Source organism: Xenopus laevis, chromosome 5L (genome assembly GCF_017654675.1).
Source record: "Xenopus laevis strain J_2021 chromosome 5L, Xenopus_laevis_v10.1, whole genome shotgun sequence".
NCBI lineage: Eukaryota > Metazoa > Chordata > Amphibia > Anura > Pipidae > Xenopus > Xenopus laevis.
Genome location: NC_054379.1, coordinates 84,243,244 through 84,265,817, shown reverse-complemented (window position 1 = coordinate 84,265,817; position 22,574 = coordinate 84,243,244). Strand labels below are relative to the sequence as shown.

General features: G+C 37.8%; 1 protein-coding gene across 2 annotated transcripts in view; it reads left to right on the top strand.

The window, feature by feature from the left end:
- The window catches only part of grik2.L (glutamate receptor, ionotropic, kainate 2 L homeolog), a 322,471-nt gene that overhangs the window by 292,096 nt on the left and 7,801 nt on the right, over positions 1-22,574 (top strand). For both annotated transcript variants that reach the window (XM_041562043.1, NM_001159686.1), the window contains 2 exon segments: positions 3,849-4,074; positions 15,224-15,474. In XM_041562043.1, coding sequence (XP_041417977.1) covers positions 3,849-4,074; positions 15,224-15,474 — 477 coding nt within the window.

Genomic DNA, 22,574 nt, shown 5'->3' with positions numbered 1-22,574 from the left:
ACCTGCCTAACTGCTAGTTGATCCAGAGGAAAGCAAAAAAACTCATCTGAAGCCTCTCCAATTTGCCTCAGAGGGGGAAAAAGTTCTTCCTGACTCCAAAATGGCAATCTAGTCCCTGGATCAACTTGTACTATGAGTTATCTTCCACATCTTTACAGCTCTCACTGTAAAAAAACCCTTCCACATATATAGATGGAACCTCTTTTCTACTAATCGAAATGGGAGAAAAAAATGCCACTGAGAAAAAAGTTGGCATAAGAAAAAATCCCCATTAAAGTGATACTGACACTAAAAAATGAATTTTAGCATATGAATGTACATTAAATGTTACCTATAGGTCATGTTGATCATTTTTTGCTGAAAGGGTTGTTTTTGTATATAATTGTTAGTTGAAGTTCCTAAGCCTGACTCTCTGACACTCTGACTTTGCCAACCTGACTGTCCCGTCTCAGCCTGTTAGTTACAGTTTCTAATGCTAACGGACTCCTGCTGCACAAATATGGCAGCCCCCTCATACAGGAACATGGGGGATCAGACAGGTAATGTAAAAGCATCATGCAAATACTTTATGGCAAAGTTAGAAGTAGCTTGCAAAGCCAATATTATAATAGATGTAAAAAAAAGTTTAATTTCAGGTGTCAGTATCTCTTTAACTTCGATGCATTAGGCTAAAAGGTCGCCATTACAAAAAAAAACATAACAAAAACCCCATTGACTGTAATGCATTTGCACAAAAAAGTCCCAGAGACAAAAAAAAGTTGCAACAAGAAAAAACACGCATTGACTTGAATGCATTTGAAGCAAGAAAATTTGTCGGGAGCGTAAAAAAACTGTTGCTCGTAAAAACAATTTTGACTTCATTGACTTCAATGCGTTTCACAATTCTCAATTCTTTTTGCCAAAATTTTGGCGAAACGGGACAGATTCGCTCATCACTAGTGGTAGGACCTTGCCAGAGTACTGCACAGGAAGTTTCTAGAAGCGGGAGAAAGGGTTGTGGGTTGATTGATACAGACACAACTACTGCTTGTGATAGGTGACAGCCCACTTGGATTTCATGTCATCGAGACACTGCAGATTCAGAACCAGAAGCAGGGCTGCTGAACTTCTCTCATGGTGGAAGATGCAGCTCCTGCTGGTAGCAGAGTTTGGGGCCATCCTTTCTGTAGGTAAAGGCAGCCTAATACTTAGTGGTGTAATGACAAAGTGCTGATCTTGAGTCTTCAGTGAGGAACGGCAAAGCATAGTAGCGATCTCTTCTGGCTTTGAATTTTGCCATGGGGGTGATGCTGGCAAGGTACTATTTATTTGATAATAATAATATGCTGTGACCATTTTACCCCATTTCTGGCTCCTGGTGTTGAGGTATGTAACAATGGGGTTAAGTGGGATGGCTAAAAGCGAAGGGTCAACTGAGGAGACATCCTGTCAAAACATTGCTTCGATTTTGACAATACATTTTTCTTATTGAAAAATGAATTCACAAGCTTTTAAATGCCAAAGCTTTACATTTTTTAAAAATTTGAATAGAGAATGAGCATTCAAGTTTTAGAAATAGGTGCCATGTTTGGAAGATATTGTCAATGTCAATAGATAGATAGATAGATAGATAGATAGATAGATAGATAGATAGATAGATAGATAGATAGATAGATAGATAGATAGATAGATAGATAGATAGATAGATAGATAGATAGATAGATAGATAGATAGATCGATCGATCGATAGATAGATAGATAGATAGATAGGCCATTTTAAGCTTCTGTGAACATTAGAAGTTCTGTAACTTTGCTGGGTATAACCCAGGATAACAAAATTTGGACATATAGGTGATCTGTTAAAGTATTTCTTATTTAAGTCTTCTTAAACCAATCAAATTGTATTATTTTATTTTCATAATATCTGAGTGATATTGTAACAGCTTTATAAAATTCTTGCCTAGCAGGTTAGAATCTAATAAATCTAATTTTATTTTTACCTTTCCTGTCAAAATTAAATTGACATTCAAAGAGACTTGTAAAATTGTTTCCTAGTACTGTAGTATTAGGAAAATTAAGTTACAGTTTGCTAAACTGTTTAAAAACATGCTATTGGCTGAAGGAGAAAAGTGATTTTCTTTACACTCCTTTACTACATCAACTCCATTATTGTCAGATACACATTGTCTAGCTTTTTCATTTTAGCTCTGTGAAGCATGAAAAAACAGTTAGGTGGGTGAGGGTGCCATTTGAACTGTTTTAACTGTTTTCTGCTTTTCTGCTGACACATAAAATGTAAATAATTTCTTTAAATGGTTTTCAAGCCTCAATGAAGCTTTAAAAGAGAAATCTAATGTTTTCATGCAAGCAAACAGTAAATACATTTTACTTATTTTTATGGTGATTTGTAGATCATATAATAACCAAATAAAGATAAAATCCGCAGCATAGTGACTACATGGTTTTGGATTTTGCTATATTTTCATTTTTTAATGTAATGTCACTAATGTTTTGAAAGCTCTTCTTGTTTAGGATAAAAAATGTATCTTAAAAATAAAATATAACATATTTATTACTTTTCACACATAGAATAAAAATGTCACAATATAAGGCTGATTAGAATTTAATTAAGATTCACATTACATGGTACCTTTGAAACCAGCAGAATTAACCTCAGAATGTAATGAACAGTCCTGTTACATCAGCTTCTTTGACAGGCAAACCTAATTTTCTGCTTGGAACAGCCCATAAAGCTCAACAGCTGCATAAAGCACACTAAGCATGGGTAGTGCCACTGACACTTCTCAAAATACAAGATGGTAACCCTCTGGGACAACTTTAAATGCCTGGATTTTTGCTGTTAGAAAGATGCTAAAAGCTTAGGTTGCTGCATTAAACTCAGATTATATAACATGGCATTTCTATCAATATCACGTGTAGAGTTTTTATTTGGCAAGAATGGTCCGAGACAAGAGTTGGGGATAACCAAAACAGAAATCTTATAATTTTAGATTAATGAGACAAATAAGAAGATAACAGAGAAATATTTTTTTTATTTTACATTATCTTCAGTATAGAGGCCTTTGTTAATAGATACAGGGTTTTAAAAATGTAATCACAAAGCCCAAGGCTTTGTGTAAGCTAGCCATGTGAAGAAATGCATAAAAATGTAAAATCAATATTTTGCTTTAAGATATAAAGATGCTATTGTCATTATTGAAGAATGTAAAGAATGAAGTACAGGTCTTCGTGTTATGAAATAAAAAATGTGTCTCTGTGCATGTGGATGAATATCGGTTGATCAGCAAGATAGTCTACATGTGATATAACAGAGGTGTAATAAAGTGTGATATAATAAAGGTAACCCAATAACGTAGTTGACCAGAGGAGATCCAATGCAACAATAATGTGAACAAAATTAGATTTTATTAAAATAATAATTTCTTTACTGCTGTAAAACATTTTGTTTTGTACTATTTTACATTACAACAACAGTAATATTGTTGTATGTAATGGTTTATAATGCAATAATACTTAACTTTTAGGACACATCTGCATTGTATTAAGGAGCATGTAAATGATTTGAACCTCAGTATATTTACTGTATCTGCAAGGTATACAAATAATAGTGGTTTTCCTAAACTGAGTTAAGAACAAAGCACTGTTGACACTTGTTAGGTGTGTAATTATGTGTAATTAATTATTGATTTCTCATATTGAAAAAATGTAGTTTTAAGTTTAAATTGCTTCAATAATATCAACCTACAATTAAAATTATCCCTCAAAAATAAAATAAAAGATCCAGCGATAAAAAATTAATCTAGTTTTTTTCAAAACATGTTCATCTATTTCTTTCTTGTTTTTTGTAGAAATCAAGAATCCCCACATATGAAAAGATGTGGGCTTTTATGAATAGTAGAAGCCAGTCGGTGCTTGTCAAAAATAATGAAGAAGGTATCCAGCGTGTGCTAACCTCTGATTATGCTTTTCTAATGGAGTCAACAACCATTGAATTTGTTACACAACGCAACTGTAACCTGACACAGATTGGAGGCCTTATAGATTCAAAAGGTTATGGAGTGGGAACTCCCATGGGTATGTTGTATGTCAATTCCTTGGTCTTAATACATTTATCTTAGTTGGAGAATGAAGCCTTCGCTAGCTTCAAAAACATAATTAAATGAAACTTTCAATAGATTTTACGCAGCTGGTTAGCATACAGGCTATGGGTGTGAATTTAATTTGTTAGCAGCAGTCTTCATAGAGCTTAAACATTGTGCCTCTGTTTACAAAATGTAGGGACTAATTGTTTGAAAGTTTGAACAAGTATTTTTTAAATTCTTGATGCATAATAATTACTATATCTTTTAAGCCAAACCAAACGGCATACTCGGGGCAGAGTTATCTGAATTGAAAATTTGAATTTTTGAAAAATGTTTATGGTCAAAACTGTCAAATTCGACTAAGGAGTTATTCAAATTCGTTTTTAAAAAATTTTTACTTTGATTTTAATTTTGATTTTTAATTTGAGATTTATACTCTGACCCTTTAAGAACTCAAATGTGACTATTTGCTACCAAAAACCTGCTGAATTGCCATTTAAGTCAATGGGAGACGTCCAGGGATCAATTTGGAGTTGTTTGTAGCCTTCCTGACAGATTTGAATTCGATTCAAGTTTTTGGGTGGATTTAATTCATCCGAGTTTGAAAAATTTGATTTTTTTAAATAAATTTTTTAATGCAATCTAAGCAAAAGGCATTGGTAACTTTGAGACAAACAATATTGGCTTAAGGGCAAATATGAGGTGGGTCAAACAATCAAGAGGAAACACCAGATATTCTGAAACAGGCTTGTTTATTAAATAAAAAAATATTTATTGGTATTATGTAAACACATATTGAAAAAAAAATATTCTTATAGGTACTTTTATTTTGTTCAGTTATTTATTAATTATATGTTTGCTTTTTAGAATTCATATTGTTAACCTATATTTTAACCCTTCCGTTACTTATTAAGATTTTACATTCTGAAGAGCAAGTCTCTGTTAAAATGTTTGGACAATGGGATTGTTGCAAATGCATACGGAAAAGTGGCATAACTAGATGCTACTGGGCCCCACAGCACAGCCCCAAAATATTGATAAGTTGGCCTAGCATACCAAGATTCATTACAGTTGCTCATTAAAGGAACAGTAACGTCAAAAAAATTTTTTATATTCAATTTTGAAATCTGACATGGGGCTAGACATATTTTCAATTTCCCAGCTGCCCCAAGTCATGTGACTTGTGCTTTGATAAACTTCAATCACTCTTTACTGCTGTACTGCAAGTTGGAGTGATATCACCCCCTCCCTTTTCCCCCCCAGCAGCCAAACAAAAGAATAATGGGAAGGTAACCAGATAACAGCTCCCTAACACAAGATAACAGCTGCCTGGTAGATCTAAGAACAACACTCAATAGTAAAAACCCATGTCCCACTGAGACACATTCAGTTACATTGAGAAGGAAAAACAGCAGCCTGCCAGAAAGCATTTCTCTCCTAAAGTGCAGGCACAAGTCACATGACCAGGGGCAGCTGGGAAATTGACAAAATGTCTAGCCCCATGTCAGATTTCAAAATTGAATATAAAAAAATCTGTTTGCTTTTTTGAGAAAATGGATTTCAGTGCAGAATTCTGCTGGAGCAGCACTATTAACTGATTCATTTTGAAAAAAAAAATTTTCCCATGACAGTATCCCTTTAAATTAGTTATTTTGTTGAATACATCATTGGATGTCTTTCTTATTCCACCTTATGTGCTAACTGCTGTGCAACACGTGTGGTGCAGGATGAAGGAAATTATTTAACTCAAAAAATTTTTACTGGCTTCAGTCATGGAGCAATGACACTGTACTGAAGATATTAAGGGGCTCATTTATAAACACTATATACATTTGCACCTAAGCAATAATCAATTGCAACTAATTAAGGGGCAGATTTATTAAGGTTCGGAGATTAAATTTGAATTGTCAAAACTCACAAATTCGAATTGAAAAGCACAAACTCGAATGTAAATTTAAAAGTGAGATTTATCACATCTCGACCATGGAAAAAGTTATAATTTTTATGTTTACCACCTAAAACCTACCAAATTCATAAAAAAGTCAATGGCAGAGGTCAGTTGACCCATTTAAAGATGTTAGTAGCCTTCCTGACATTGGAGTTTTTTTCTGAGAAAAACTTTAATCAAGTTTCATTCTAATTGATTCAAGTTTTCGGGTCAGCAACATTCGTTCGAATTTTAGACGTTCAAGTTTTTTCTTAAATATGATAAGATTGAAGTTTTGAATATATTCGAATTTATTAGAGTAAAAAAAAATCACATAAATTCTAAATTTGACCATTGATAAATCTCCCCCTAAATCTTTGCTTTGCTCTACCTGCAGCTGGTTGAAAAAAAAATGTAATTACTGATTGGTTGCTATGGGTTACTGCCCAGGTTCAAATATCTCTAGTGTTTATGAATGAGTCCTAAAGATTCTGTTTTTGGATTGAGGCTTCTTTTTTTACCTGTCCTGGGCAATTGTGCACAGTACAACCAAGATATAGCAGGGTTATGGTTTTATTTTCACATTCATCTTTTGACTTTTCCTTTAGCTAAATAATTGGAGAAAAAAATAAGAAGTAGTGTCCCTTAATAAGTATGAAAACCGTACATATTAATTCCAGGTAAATGAAAATTGTGACTAAATATGACTAAAAATGACTTTTTCCATGTTAAATACTTTTACTTTAAGCCTTTGTCTTGTACACTAAATGTATAATGCTTCTATTCCACAGAATCTAATTAAAAATACATGGCTCAAGCAGATGACGATGTTCATATTTAAACATTTGTGTATAATTCTAAAAGATGATAATGGAAATTGTTTGGGAAAAGGTTATGCATTTTTCAAAATGTATATTAATAAAAACATATTTTTAATTAACAGCATGAGTTAAACTCATGAGTTAAAACTTATTCTAGTGTCACAGAATAAATCAGCTTTTCTCTGTACAAAAGCAGATGGAAATTCTGCATTTCTTATGCAGCCTGCAGGTGCTTTGTGCTACGCCTCTGATCACAAAATCAACCAATTTGTGCTTTGTACTGTGAAATTAAACTTCACACTGTTCCCAATGTAGAATGACAGTGTTTAACACCTTGTATTTAAGCACTCTGGATAAACCATATTGTGCATCATAATAGGGAATTATAAATTAATGGTACCTATGTTACCCAATAAAAAAAATAATTGCATAACAGTAACGTTAAATATATAATTTCAGAAATAAATATGTAACAGAAAATAAACAACAAAATTAGCACTTGAACATGGTTTTTCACAAATACTTATGAAGTATATACCATACCTAGACAACTGTTTAACATAATTTAAATATGCTTGTTTCCTTTCATTGAGGGAGAAAATGTATGGTGGGGAGTTTTATAAGTAATCTATAATCCAGAAGACAAAAACATGGTAGCTTGAAGTTTGTCAGAGGGCCTATCGGCTCCCAGTGGGAGGTTTGCGGACCAAGGAGGAAGCTTCAGGCAAAGTCCAAGTTCGCAGTACAATTATGGATCAGGAGTAGTCGTAGTCGATATTCAGGCAATAGGTGGCCGAAAAGTAGCAAAGTCAAGGTTTAGGCAAGGTCAAAGTCCAGGAATCAATACAAGATGAATTATAGAACACCCAGGAATTTCGACAAACAAATCCTCGGGGATTGAACCCGTGACCTCAGCTTCCTTTTATTTAGAATTTTGGCGCCAGACGCGTCATGATGATGTCATGCGTCTGCGCGCCGGCATCACTGCACTGGTGCCGTTGTCCACGTGGCAGCTATGGGCGCCGCCATCTTGGTTGCGGCGCCAAAGAGGAGCGGAGCACCATCGGGCGCTCCTGACATTACCCCCCCAGAGGGGGCCACTGGACCACTAAGTCCTGGTTTCTGTGGAATTCCCTTACCAAGTGAGGGGCATGTACATCAGAGTGTTTCTCCCAAGAGGATTCTTCAGGACCAAAACCCTTCCACTTAATGAGGAACTGTAGAGACCCCATGGAGATTCTGGAATCCAAGATCTTTTCCACCTACTACTCCTGTTGAACGTCCACGGAGATAGATGAAGGAGGAGGTTGATCTGAAGAGAAACGATTGGAAACTGCTGGTTAAACAGGGAGACATCAAACACATTGGGAATTTGCAGTTTGCTAAACTGGGGAGAAGGAATCTTTAAGTGAATATTCTTAGTGGATAACCACACCTTGTCACCGACCTTGTATAGTGGAGAGGATCTCTGTCTGCGATCAGCAAAAGGTTTATGCACAAGCAAGCACTTTTTCAAATTTGCTTTGGTCGCAACACAGATAGCAGACATATGGGCTGCATGATCATGTGTAAAGGCTTGAAGATGTTGTCCGTACACTGTCATTTGTTCAGCAAATTGGGGAAAAAGGGAAGCAATAATTTTGGCAGAAGGAATAACTGGATCCTGCAAATCAGAGTGACGGTCCATTGGAGCAAAGCATCCGCTTTCAAATTCTTTGAGCCTGGATGGTAGGTCAAAATAAAGTTGAAGTGGGAAAAGAAGAGAGCCAACCTTGCCTGCCGGGGATTTAGTCTTTTAAGAGTTTGTATAAATTCTAGGTTCTTATGGTCAGTATAGATGGTGACCAGGTTGGAAGCCCCCTCTAACAGATGGTGCCACTGCTAAAGAGCAAGCTTCACTGCCAGAAGTTCACGGTTCCCAAAGTCATAGTTCTACTCCGCATGGGAGAATTTCTTGGAAAAATATGCACACGGGTATAATTTCCCATCAACAGAGTGTCAATAGCTCCCGCTCCGACATCGGATGCATCAACTACAATGAAGAAGGTTAATTGAGGGTTAGCGTTACGGAAAACCGAGGCTGAAGTAAAAGCATCTTTCAGGGATCGGAAGGTTTCCAGGGCAGGAGGAGGCCATGAATTTGGTTTACCCCTTGCGGATGAGAGCCAGCATGGGGGAAATACGGGAGGAAAACCCTTTGATAAATTGCCGGTAGTAGTTTGCAAACCCGATGAATCTCTGTATGGCCTTGGTACTTATGGAGAGAGGCCACTTCCGTATTGCTGAAATCTTGGCAGGGTCTGTCTCGAACCCCTGTCTCCTTCACGAATGCGGGTGAATCCAACTTGGTGAAAATCTTAGCCCCTTTCAGTTGGTCAAAAAGTTCAGAGATTAGAGGAAAGGGGTATTGGTTTTTAACAGTGATTTTATTAAGTCCTCGGTAATCAATGCAGGGATGCAGACGACTATCCTTCTTTTCTATGAAGAAGAAGCCAGCCCCTGCTGGGGAGGTAGAGGGACAAATAAATCCTCGCTGGAGGTGCTCTTTAAAATAGAAAGTACAAAAAGGAAAAATTGTGAGAGCACTCCATGGCTAAATAAAAATGTACTAAAATACATTGGAAGTGCTACTGATCTGGCCAAATTAACTACAGACATAGAAAAAAAGAAGAAAAATTGATCAATGCACATTCCCTGGTCCCCTGTCATATCAGTAATCTATGCAGATGCATGTATTTACAAAGACAGGGGGTTTTTTAGTTACAAAATTATGATCATAAGATTGATAAGCCACCATACCACGTCAAGGTAAAACCCATATGGCGGTCCCTAACTATTTACCTCTGGTCATAATTTCAAATGCTAAAGCCTCCCGGCATAAGAGCATTACCTGAAAAATAAGGTCTCCCGACCTGGGCATTGGTTTTCATCATAGGGCTTAGTCCTCCCCCGCCATTAGCTTTCAAAGGGAGAGATAACTTAGACCCCAGCATTGGTTCCATGAGATTAAACCTCCCCCGCTTGCGGCTTTTAAGAGAGAGAAACTGCCCAGACCAACACCCATTTCCAAAGGCATTGTTCCACCATTTAAAGAGACAGGTGTGGGGGTGCTACAACCACATGGAAGCCCTTTAAAATAGTCCTTCATAGCTGAAGTTTCCACAGGAGACAGGGGATAAGTACGACCTCTAGGGGGCATGGTTCCGGGAAGGAGATCGATGGGGCAATCATTTTCCGATGAGGAGGAAGGAATTCCGCAGATTTTTTACAAAAGACATCGGCAAACTCCCCGTAGACTGTCGGCAAGGACTGAAGTTCCGTTGACGAGATGGTCACATGGTGGAGAGGAGTAGCCGGTAAACAATGTTTTTGGCAAAATGGATTCCAACGAGAGATCTGATTGGAGGCCCAATCAATGAATGGATTGTGCAGATGAAGCCAGCATAACCTCAACACCACAGGTAATAATCAGGAACGATAATTTCTCTTTATGTAAAGTCCCAACCTGCACAAGTAATTCCCTGGTTGTCATGGAGATTATCTCAGATGTTAATGTTCTGTCATCAATTGCTGTGACTAGCAGCGGAGTAGTCAATGGATACAGAGCAACGTCCATATATTTGGCAAAGATAGCATCCATGCAATTCTCTACAGCCCGAAATCTAGGAAGGCAGAACCGATGATCGTCTTAGTGTCCAGACAAATTAATAATGTAAAGGCAGAACAAACCTGTGAGAGTTCTCTTGTGGTTTTGGAGTAATGCCAACCAAATGTGTCACCCCAGGTTTACCCAAGAAGAAAACCCTTTGGCTTCACAGGGCAGGAATTGGCAAAATGAGTTTGGCCGCAACACAGTACAGACACAGACCTGCCAAGCACCTCCAAAGTTTCTTCTGCTCGGAGAGACGTGCCCTTCTCACCTGCATATGTTCCTCCAGAGGAATAACAGAAGGCTGCTGGGATGGAGGAGGCAACAGGGGTCTTTGAAAGCGTGGAGCCAAAGTTAGCTGAAGTCTCTTGCCATGTTCCCTGTCGAATTGATGTTCCCAGAGCTGTGTATCCACCTTTATGGCGAAGGCAATTAGGTCTTCCAACAATTCAGGACGATCCCTGGAGACCAAGTCATCTTTGAGTCTGGATGACAAGCCTAGATAGAACACTGCTGCGTATGCCTCATTGTTCCAGGCAGTTTCAGCCATCAAGGTTCTGAAGTCAATGGCATACTCACTGGCGCTGCGGCTACCTTGCTGAATATGTAGAAGTTGGGAAGAGGCGACAGTATGGAAGGCCTGAAGGAAAGCCTTGGCATCGAAGGTCATTGGAGAATTCTTCTCCAAAAGTGGTGTTGCCCATTCTAGCAGTTTCCCCTCTAAATGGGACATCACATACCCCACCTTAGCTCATTCACTGGAGTACTGGGAGGGCTGGAACTCGAACTGGATCAGATACTGAGTAGCGAAACCTCTGCAGGCTTGCGAAGGGCTGGAGGAATCCGGGGCTCACCAGCCAATGAAGCCATAGAAGGAGGAGTAACGGCTGTGGGAGGATTACTGATGACCGGAGACACAGAAGGCATATGGGAGAGAAGAGTATCCAGTACTTGCCCAATACAGATCTGTTGAGCTTCATAATCTTCCTTGGAGGATGCCAGTGTATCCGACATCAGGCCCACATGATTATAATGTCAGGGGGCCTATCGGCTCCCCGTGGGAGGAGTGCAGACCAAGGAGGAAGCTTCAAGCAAAAGTCAAAGTTCGCAGTACAATTAGGGATCAGGAGTAGTCAACATAAGGAAAGTAAGGAAAGTAACTAAAAATATGTCTGAGAACCATAAATATTGCAGATTGAGAAGAGAAGTTTACACACACAATCATATGAGGTTATTGGTTGAGGCCCCAGTTGACACTGTGCAACAAAGTCAGTCTGACTATAGGTCAGAGATGCTTAATCTATGGGTTTGGACCTTAAAATGGATCATCTTAAATAGTATGACATTTTTTGACTACAATAGAAAAAGTAGATAAAATAAGGTCTACAATAAATTGTAAATCAACTTTAGCTTAATGTGGGTCCCTATGGAGAATATTTTTGGGAGAAACTAATGTTACAGGCTCTTATTATAAAAAACATTAAGGCGGTTGAGGGTGATGCAATAATTGTAACAAAGGTAAATTTTGAAGAGCAGAATTATGAGAGTTGGTTGACTTATTAGTCACTTACTTTTTGCAGGGATATAAGTATATTTTTACATTTTACTAGCTTTATTAATTACATTTTACATTTTTAGAATTACTCTTCAAAATTGATATAAAATCACAATATGGAATTGACTGTCTTTGATGTTGAATATATTTCATTTTGTACTGTTACCATTAGCATAGAAATAGTTAATGTACAAACACAAAAAATGAATTGAAAGAAACATTTCCTAACATTTTAGTTTAACGATTTAAACGATTAAAACTTCAGGCCTCCTAAGCTTTTCGAAAAGCATTTGGAAAAACCTACTTTCATGTGTACCAAGCTTTCTGTAACTTCATTTTTATGCTTGAGGAATACTATTTTAATCAATAGTTCAGTGAAGCTTAGTACATGAATAAGGTCTAAAGGAAACATATAAATTTTGTGAATTATCTTCAAGCCATACCAGTGGGATTGTGCAGTAGATTGGAACTCTTTGGTTTTCTGTCCCTATGTTTGAGAATCTATAAATAACATTCTACTTTGTTGTTGTGACAGTAAAATAATTAAATTATTTTAGGCCTGAGGCTTTAGCACAGCATAATCAAAGAAGGTGTCTTATATGGAATTGTCTCTATTTCTCAATTCTTATGGATTTCAGTTTACATTTCAATTTATGCATTGGCAGTAAAATGGAGAGCATTTAATCTAATTATACTCAAGGGAGCCAAATGTTTCTTCTGTTACATTAACGGTACCTAATATATACTGTACAGACACCCTCTTTATAGATTTGGCATTATTATAGTCCACAGTTGTAAACTATTTCTTTCTATCCCAAAGAATAATGCACATTTACCCTTGACCTCACTACTTTAAATAAATGTCAATACTCATGTATAATAATGTTTTATCTTGTAAATAATAAATGAGGGCATCTGACAGACAGTCCAAGTCAAAATGTGATATAAGTACAGTGTTACTGAATTACCTTATGCACATGCTGACATTATTTATGTAAAATCAATTATATTACATATTAGCAGTACAATTATGCTATCTCTTATGCAGAAATCTGGTATACAGAAAGCTTTGAATTATAGGAATGCTGTCATAGAGACCATTAGACACAATTATGCCATATTGATGGCAAAGCAATCCTTGGGGAAAATCCCAAAGTAGCACGCATTCTGGATTATATATCCCATACCTGTAGCATAATCTATATAATGTTCTCAAAATAGCTTGTTTTATAAACTCTCCTGCACACAATAACCTCTAAAATAATTCCAGTTAAACTTTATTTCATTTCTTTGCCTGAATTATACTTGAGTGCACGTCATGTAGCCTGTTCACAGGGGCTCCACCAAAATACACTAATTATCTTCCAATAGTCATCACTCCAGTTGCTGGTATCGATATATAGATGATATCTTTGCAATTTGGATGGGGCGACATTCCAACCTCATTGGATTTATTGATAGACTATACAGATGGACCCCCTTTATTAAATTCACTATACATTGTGACATGGTTAGTATCCCCTTTCTAAATGTGATGGTGAAAAATACCACAGAGGGCCATTTGGATAAAAACTTATATGTCAAACAAACTGATAGGAAAACATTATTACAATATGATTCCTTTCATCCTCCGCATATATATAAAATAACTGCCTAAATCACAGGTTCTGTGGGTAAGATGCATAGTTAAAAATGAACAACAACAGGTTGGCAGAGTAGTGGAAATGAAAGAGAAATTTAGAATGAGAGGGTACCCAGAGGATTGTAGAGGATTGAAAGTGATACTGAAAGGCCTGGACAATGCAATTATAAAATTGTGAATAAAAATAGAAATCAAAATATAAAGAGGATTCCATTTGTAAACCAGTATAATATGCTAAGTAGTGATAGCTCTAGGATAATAAGAAAAGAATGGAGCTTGCTAACTAGGAACTTTCCAGATTAAATTGTATTTAAATCACCACCAGTGATGTCCTACACAAAGGCGGATACAATTGGAGCGAAACTGGTGAAGGCAGATTTTGGTCCATGTACAAACACTTCTAAAAACATGTAAAAATTGGACATTTCCATGCTGTGGATGTAGCTATTGCAGTAACGTTTTGAAAGGGGAATGGATATATCACCCATTGAACGGTACCCGTATTCCCATTATGGGTTTCTATACCTGTGCATCCACATCTGCAGTTTACAGCATTAAATGCCCCTGTGGGAAAACCTATATGGGGAAAACTATCCAGTGTGTGAGGGATAGACTTACAGAACATAAGACAACCAATAGGAATAAACTGAATCAGCCAGTTGCTAAACATTTTAATGAAAGTGGTCACACCATAAGTCAATTACGTTTTCAAATTTTAGGTTCAGTCCAAAGAAGGAGATATAAGGATTTATTACGTAGAGAGGCATAATGGATAAGAAGATTAGGAATGTCCCCGCATGGACTGAATAATTAATATGACCTGAATCCGTTTTTATTGAAATAGTTTTTATTTGTGAGTTGATCTTATTTTTTATAGGTTATTACATGGACATTTTGTATTCCTTTCCTGGGAGCAGGTTGTAACTTGTATTGGACATATCAATATCCAGATAAGTTACTTCATGATACTTGAAGATAATTATCTCAGAAAGTTATACGGACACATGATGACATATTTGTAACTATAACTGGATACTTTCTTATATACTCTCTTAAAATATGTGGATGACGCCAGGGGGCACTGTGCCTCATGGTATTTAAGGTCAGGTGTTTGTGTGGTGTTTTATGCTTGACAAAGAGTGGGGTGCCACTCAAAATGTTGCATCATGTTGCTGTCCTGTAAACATTAAAGACACTTTTTTTTTAAACTGGAGTGCTGTCTATTGGAAGATAATTCACAATAAATAAAATATTAACAGGCTCATTTATTATCATTCAAAATCAAATGTATGCCATGATCTAATTTGTTTTGTGCTAAAATTCACAAATATGAATAAGAGATTTCATAGCTTGAAATGTTTAGAGCTCTATTAAGTAGAACAACCTAAAAAACTTGAATGTAAAAATGCTAAGCAAAATTGAAGGCAATTTTTTTTTCAATTTGAGTTTTTTGAGAGTTTATATATATTGTAGTTAATAAAGTAAAGTTATTATCATAACAACTGATCACACTAAAATATAGCATTATGCCATTTCATATTTCATAGGTTCACCATACAGAGATAAGATCACAATAGCCATTTTGCAGCTTCAGGAGGAAGGCGTACTCCACATGATGAAAGAAAAATGGTGGAGAGGTAATGGTTGCCCAGAAGAAGAAAGTAAAGAAGCGAGTGCCCTTGGAGTTCAGAATATTGGTGGAATTTTCATTGTTTTAGCAGCTGGATTGGTTCTTTCTGTTTTTGTTGCTGTTGGAGAATTTTTATACAAGTCCAAAAAAAATGCTCAGTTGGAAAAGGTAAGCACAATTAAAATACATTTTCCAAGTTTTGACATAATACTATTTTTGAATGAATTTGCTTTCAGTAATGCACTTTAAATTTTTAGAAGTCTCTGAGTGTGTATGTGGTTGTTTGGCACTGCTAATTTATAAGGAAGTGTAAGCATCATTCAGGATCTATAGCAAAATTGGAACAGTTATGGATTGTATAATATCTAAATACCTCTACCCAATATTGATTGACTAAAAAATCTTCAAGGGTATCTAATCTCAAAAAATTAAGTTATATACAGTTACTAAGAGTGTCAGTCAGAAGTCACTATTATCTATTTAGGTGCTTATTGTTTGCCATAAACTACCCATGATTACTATTTGCATAAGTACTTAGAATTATATATATATATATATATATATGTTTTTGTTTTTTTATTATTTTTTTTCCTTAACATGACACATTATACATTTGTAGTGCTGAGAAAGTTGAATTGTACATAAATTAACCACATCTCTTGCACCCAAAATTTACTTTTAGACTATAGGATGAGCAGCATTACTGCTGAATACAGAAGACCAGTAACATCAGGAATTTTTTAAAAATTGGTTTAAAAAATGTTGGCATTTCTATATTTCTTGAGTAGGCTATTATTTGATAAAGAAAAACTTTAGAGCATGCCTCAAAACTACACACATTTCACTTTATTAACCAAAAGATAATGTATTGTTATACTTGATTATAACAAATTGTAAAAAATAACTACCCGATGTGACCAGTATTAAGGGTTTTATCTGAATTCTATTTTTAATTCAAGTATTACTTTTATTTCATATGACTTAATAGTGGCCAAATATGTTTGAAATAAGGGGAAATGTGGAGTGATTTTTTTAATAATAGCTGAGAATGTTGAATTTCAAACACTTTAGAAAAGGATAATTGAGGAAAAGAGTGTATGATTGAAAATAATATTCATTCCCACATATGTAATTTTTTCACTAAGTAAGAAGCTCAGAATTATTTTATTAATTTAGAATTTCCAGTATATTAAAGTTGAATTTTTACACTATTGATATTATTTTCTTTTAGCATGTAAAGGAAATGTAATAAAAGGTGCAGTGAGCAGATGATGTGCCTGGCACTGCCACTGTTTGAATAAAGCACACATTAGGAGGTGACCTGCCGTCATGGGTGCTCAGAATGGTTAGGATGCAAGTGCAAAAGATATGGTGGTATTCCTCTTATTGTAATGCACTTTTCATTCTGTTGGGTTGTAACTTACCCCTTCCATCAAGTGCAAAGTGCAAGAAATCAAGATGTTTGTGCCTTGCTTGATTGTTGTTTTATTTTTAAAAAACTTTATGTGGCCAAGATACAGATTTATTAAGGGTCGAATAGTAAATTCAAATTTTCTTTTTTTTTGTGTCAAAATTCACACATTAGAATTTTAATCCCCCAATTCGGATGTAAATTTGAATGTGAGCTTTATTACACCTCGACCATGGAAACAGTTCTAATTCGAAACCTAAAACCAGCCAAGTACATTTACAAGTCAAAGGCAGAGATCCATTGAACCATTTGAATATGTTAACCATCTTGACATTCAAGTTTTTTTTCAGAGGACATCTCAATTTCGAATTTATTTTGAATTTTTGGGTCGGGACTATTCAATGAAATATTAGACATTCAAATTATTTCATAAATAACGTCTCATTTGAGTAGTGAGTACATTCGAATTTATTAAAGTTAAAAAAATTTACATGAATTCGAAATTCACCTTTGATAGATAACCCCCCCAGAAATCCTTTGTTTGAGATGCCTAAAATGCCATATATATTTAGGTGTTTTACCTCAGTTAAGTAAGGATCCATGTTTTGTTTCCTTCAAATCTGTTTTGCCTAAAGGTTTTTTGTTCCAGAAAAAGTAAGAGAGAGAAAAAAAAGTAGATGATAGATGTGAGGAGGTAGGAATAGTAAGGAGAAAGATGGGGGCAGTACTGTTTAATACACATTAAACAATTAGCAGATTGCCATAAATTCATAGATTCATGTCAATGAATTTGTCTGTGCATCCTCCTGAAACATAGGCTGTTTTATAGAATCACAGTATATTATTGACTGATTCTTTACATTCATCCAGGGTAGGTAAAGTGGGTCTATTTCATAATAAGTTTTCTTGTGTGAGAAAAGTTTTGCTCTTTTTAGCTGTAACAATGCTGGTAGTTAGTTCCAGCAGCACTGTTGACAGGTTGGGCTCTATACTTAGCACCATTACCTTGGAAATAAAAACAAATTCATGTGCAGTATTCATGAAATTTAAGACAGGACCAAGTTTCATGGAACCAGGTCCCGGATCCCTCCCTGCATCTGGAGCAGATATCACCCGAGGTGATGTGGTGTCACATGGGAATAATGGATGAATTCAGGCTAGGGCCTTCGCTATATGGAAGATTAAAGGTGAGGTGTAGTGTAACTACAACTCCCACAGGCTACTGTGCAATAACAAAAGACTTGGGCGCCAGGAGGTTCTTAATAAAACAGGAACAAGGTTTATTGAACTATCCACAAAGCAAGTGACATCAGGTTTCTACTCACACAGGAGCTGAGGCAACAGCATATAGAGAGTTCACACAGTTCTGCCTTTCATGAGGAAGAACCTCCATTAGGCATTTGCAGAATTCACACACATTCCCTCCTGGAAGTTGTCAGGAAAGCAGCTTCTAACTTACAGTCCTTCTTCACTGAGGTCCCTGAGTGGAGGCAACACACAGAGTCTCTGGGAAGCTACTCCCTTACTGCAAATCCTTGCTGGAGCTTCAGCTGCTCTTTCTCTCTAACCTTACTGCCTTTCTCTCCTAGAGAGACTATGACAAGTCGGCCCTAGTATATCTATTCCTCATTCACGGGGTTTCCTGGTCCCTGACCCGGACACATGCCTTCTTCAGGGCCTTCTGTACTCAGCCCCTCTGAGCACACCCAGCTGGATCAGCATCCAGAGGCAAAAGAGGAAGAGGCCACTCCTTGCACAAACTATAGTGCAGTGTGGCAGGAAGCTGTCACACCTCTCCTGGCAGATCACTCTAAGAAAAAAAGGTGGGGGCCTTAAAGCAGCAGGGCAGATTAACCCGTAGGGGCCCCTACATTATCGTTGGGAGAAGTTGGCGGAGCAATGTGGTACTGTCTTCATCAGTGAAGGCTGGTATGTCTAGGGTTTATTTATTATGGCTGGGGAGTTGTCTTGTTGTTTGGCAGTGTGAGCACCTGGTCAATTGTTGAGAGTGGTTTAGGTACATTTTGAAGTTGTAGCTTTGTTTCAAGATCAAGGCTTCCTTGCTTGGGAAACTGACTGTGTGTGGCTTGATGTTGTTGATAATAGTGAAAAGCACATTAGGGGGCCGATTTATTAAGCCACAATTTTTTCAGATCAGGGTTTTTTACTGATGGATGGGAGCAGCTTGAACAATCCGTGAGAGGGGTGTGGGGAGTCCAGTGCAATGTAGGAGGCCTTTCTTGCACAGCACTTCTGGAAGATGTCCTGCAGTGATGGGAGAGCTGATGTTGCCAACTGCTTTGACAGTCCACTGTAGACTTTTCCGGTCAGCAGCGCTGGCACTACTGTACCAGACAGAGATGCAGCTCATCAGGACGCTCTCTATGGTGCCCCTGTAGATCAATATGAGGGTTGGAGGCGGAAGGCTGACCTGTTTCAGTCATCTTAGGAAGTGAAGACGCTGCTGAGCTTTTTTGGTGATGGAGGCGGTGTTGGTGGTCCAGGTGAGGTCATCAGAGATGTGGACTCCCAGGAATTTGGTGTTCTTTACTGTCTCTACCGTGGAGCCGTTGATGATGAGTGGTGTGTGAGCAGGACGAGTTCTCCTGAAGTCGACGATCATCTCTTTGATTTTATCCACATTCAGTGACAGGTTGTTTTCAATGCACCAGACCGCCAGCTGCTGAACCTCGTTTCTGTATGCCGACTCGTCGTTGTGGCTGATGAGCCCCACCACAGTCGTGTCATTGGCGAACTTGATGATGTGGTTTGAGCTGTGTCTAGCTATGCAGTCATGTGTCAGCAATGTGTACAACAACGGGCTGAGAGCACATCCTTGAGGAGCTCCTGTGCTCAATCTGATGGTGCTGGAAACATTGTCGCCGATACGAACAGACCGAGGCCTCTCTGACAGAACCTACTAGGAATAACTCTCTTTTGGATCTTGTAATAACTAATAATACTGAACGCATCTCTAGCATTTGCATGGGTGAGCATTTTGGGAATAGTGATCATAATATGGTCTCCTTTGAGATTCTGTTGCAGAAGCAATTCTATAAGGGAGTAACTAAAACACTGAAATTTAGACGTGCCACTTTGACGTATAAGGGCATCTCTGCAACATATTAAGTGGGAAATGCTTTTCACAGGGTTAAACACAGAACAAAAATGGGAAGTCTAAAATGCTGCTATAAATATACATGCCAGCATATTATCTTTGTAAGCAAGTAACGTTGTTGCAAAGCAAAACCTTTTTGGGTTAATAGAAGTGTTGGTGTTGAGGTGGGTAAGAAAAGATGTGCTTTTAAGGCACTACACTTCTGGTTCCCTATTCTGTACTGCACTGCCTGATTGGTATCGACCTCAGCCTGACCTTCAACTACGCTCTCTGTTCCCTGTCCTTCCATTACATGTTACGGTTCCCTTGTCTGCCCATAACTTCCCACTTGGTCCTCTCATGTTAAGACCTGGCAACATCCAAGTAGCGGAGGGATCCTACCAAAGTGAAAGGCAGTTGTTATAGGCAGAAGTGTGAGCTGAGTCTGGGACCTTGGGATTTGTTCTGAGTTTGGGGATACAATACGTTACATATATTTATACAGATCTGGTAAAGCAAGGCCACAGGTGTCCAATCAAAAACGTTGGGTTACTGAGAAAGAGCCAGGAGGCAGTATTAGCTGCTGCAAAGCATGTTTAATCACACAACATGTTTCGGGCTCTAGGCCCATTTAACAAAGGACCTAGAGCCTGAAACATGTTGTGTAATTAAATACGCTTTGCAGTAGGGATGCAACAAATCCACTATTTTGGATTCAACTGAACCCCCAAATCCTTCATGAAAGATTTGGCCAAATACCAAACCTCTGTAACTATTTGGTCTTTTTTCTCTCTGAAAGTAGGCATCCATAAATATTACAAACTTTGAGATTGTTACTGTGGTGAAGTAATAAAATTGTGATAAAAACATAAAATTTAAAAGGACATGTGCTTTGATCTGTTTACATTTTAGAATGCGCATTGAGTGTGTTTAGCATATGTGTCCATACATTCCAATGTACTGGTATTTCAGCACAGGGGAGGCTAACCTGTAAATAGTTAATGATCACTTACCAACTAAAAGATATTGAATTCTACCAGCACTGTATTTGTACATAGTTACATCATTAAATCGGGTTGAAAAAATACAAAGTCCATCAAGTTCAACCCCTCCAAATGAAAACCCAGCATCCATACACACACCCCTCCATACCGTCACATAATATATATATATATAGTCTGAAGGGGTGGCCTCTGGTACGGTGATTGTGTAGAAATACACTGGCACTCAAGGCAATTAAAGTGCAGGGTTACCCCTTGCTGTTTATTTCGTGCGAACGTGCAACGTTTCGGGGCGAGCCCCTTTATCAAGCATCATCATGCTTGATAAAGGGGCTCGCCCCGAAACGTTGCACGTTCGCACGAAATAAACAGCAAGGGGTAACCCTGCACTTTAATTGCCTTGAGTGCCAGTGTATTTCTACACAATTGTCCTATTTGGGGGTTGCCGTACCCTCTCACATTGTTCACCAGGCTATCTGAGGAAAAGAGGGAGTGTGCTCAGCTTTACCTTGTTCCACTCTGGTACGGTGATCCACTTTATGGGTAAAAAGGTCCCCTGCTATTTGTCTATAATTTCCTGTAATGTACTTCACAGTCCCCTCACATGCGCCTTTTTTTCCAGAGAAAACAATCCTTACCTTGACAGTCTACCCTCATAATTTAAGTCTTCCATCCCTCTAATCAGTTTAGTTGCACATCTTGCACTCTCTCCAGCCCATTTACATCCCTCTTAAGGACTGGAGTCCAAAACTGCACTGCACACTCCAGATGAGGCCTTACCAGGGACCTATAAAGAGGCATAATTATTAGTGATGGGCGAATTTGCGCCGTTTCGCTTTGCCGAAAAATTCGCGAATTTCGCGCGAAATTCGCGAAACGGCGAAAAATTCGCGAAACGGCGCCGGCGTCTCGTTGTTGACGCCGGCGCACGTTTTTGACGCCGGCGCCCGTTTTTCCGACGCCGGCGCCAGTTTTTTACGCCGGCGTCCGTTTTCGGAAAAATTTTTTTGACGCCCGACGAATTTTTTCCGCGAATTTTCGCGGGAGTTTCGCGAATTTATTCGCTGGCGGCGAATTCGCGCCTGGCGAATAAATTCGCCCATCACTAATAATTATGTTTTCATCCCTTGAGTTAATGCCCTTTTTTATGCAAGACAGAACTGCCCAGAGACTTACCTATAACACTCCTAGATCCTTCTCAGTTAAGGAAACTCCCAACACACTACCATTTAGTGTATAACTTGCATTCATATTAGTTTTACCAAAGTGCGTAACCTTGCATTTATCAACATTGAACCTTGTGTTCCAGTTTGCTGCAGAGTTTTGCAACTTAGTCAAATCACTCTGCAAAGTGGCAGCATCCTGCATGGAACCTATAGTTCTGCACAATTTAGTATCATCTGCAAATAAACAAGTTGAAAAGCAGAGGACCAAGTACAGAGCCCTGCAGTACTCCACTAACAACATTGGTCCAGTTAGAAAATGTTTGATTTACCACCACTCTTTGTAATCTAACTTTTAGCCAATTCTCTATCCAGGTACAAATACCATGTTCCAGGCCAACATTCCCTAATTTAACCAGTAACCTTCTATGTGGCACTGTATAGAATGCTTTAGCAAAGTCTAAGTAAATCACATCCACTGCCATCCCAGAATCGATGCCCCTACTCACCTTCTTATAAAAAGAAATTAAGCTAGTCTGGCAAGATCTATTATGCACAAAACCATGCTGGTACAAACTCATAGTACTATGATTTGC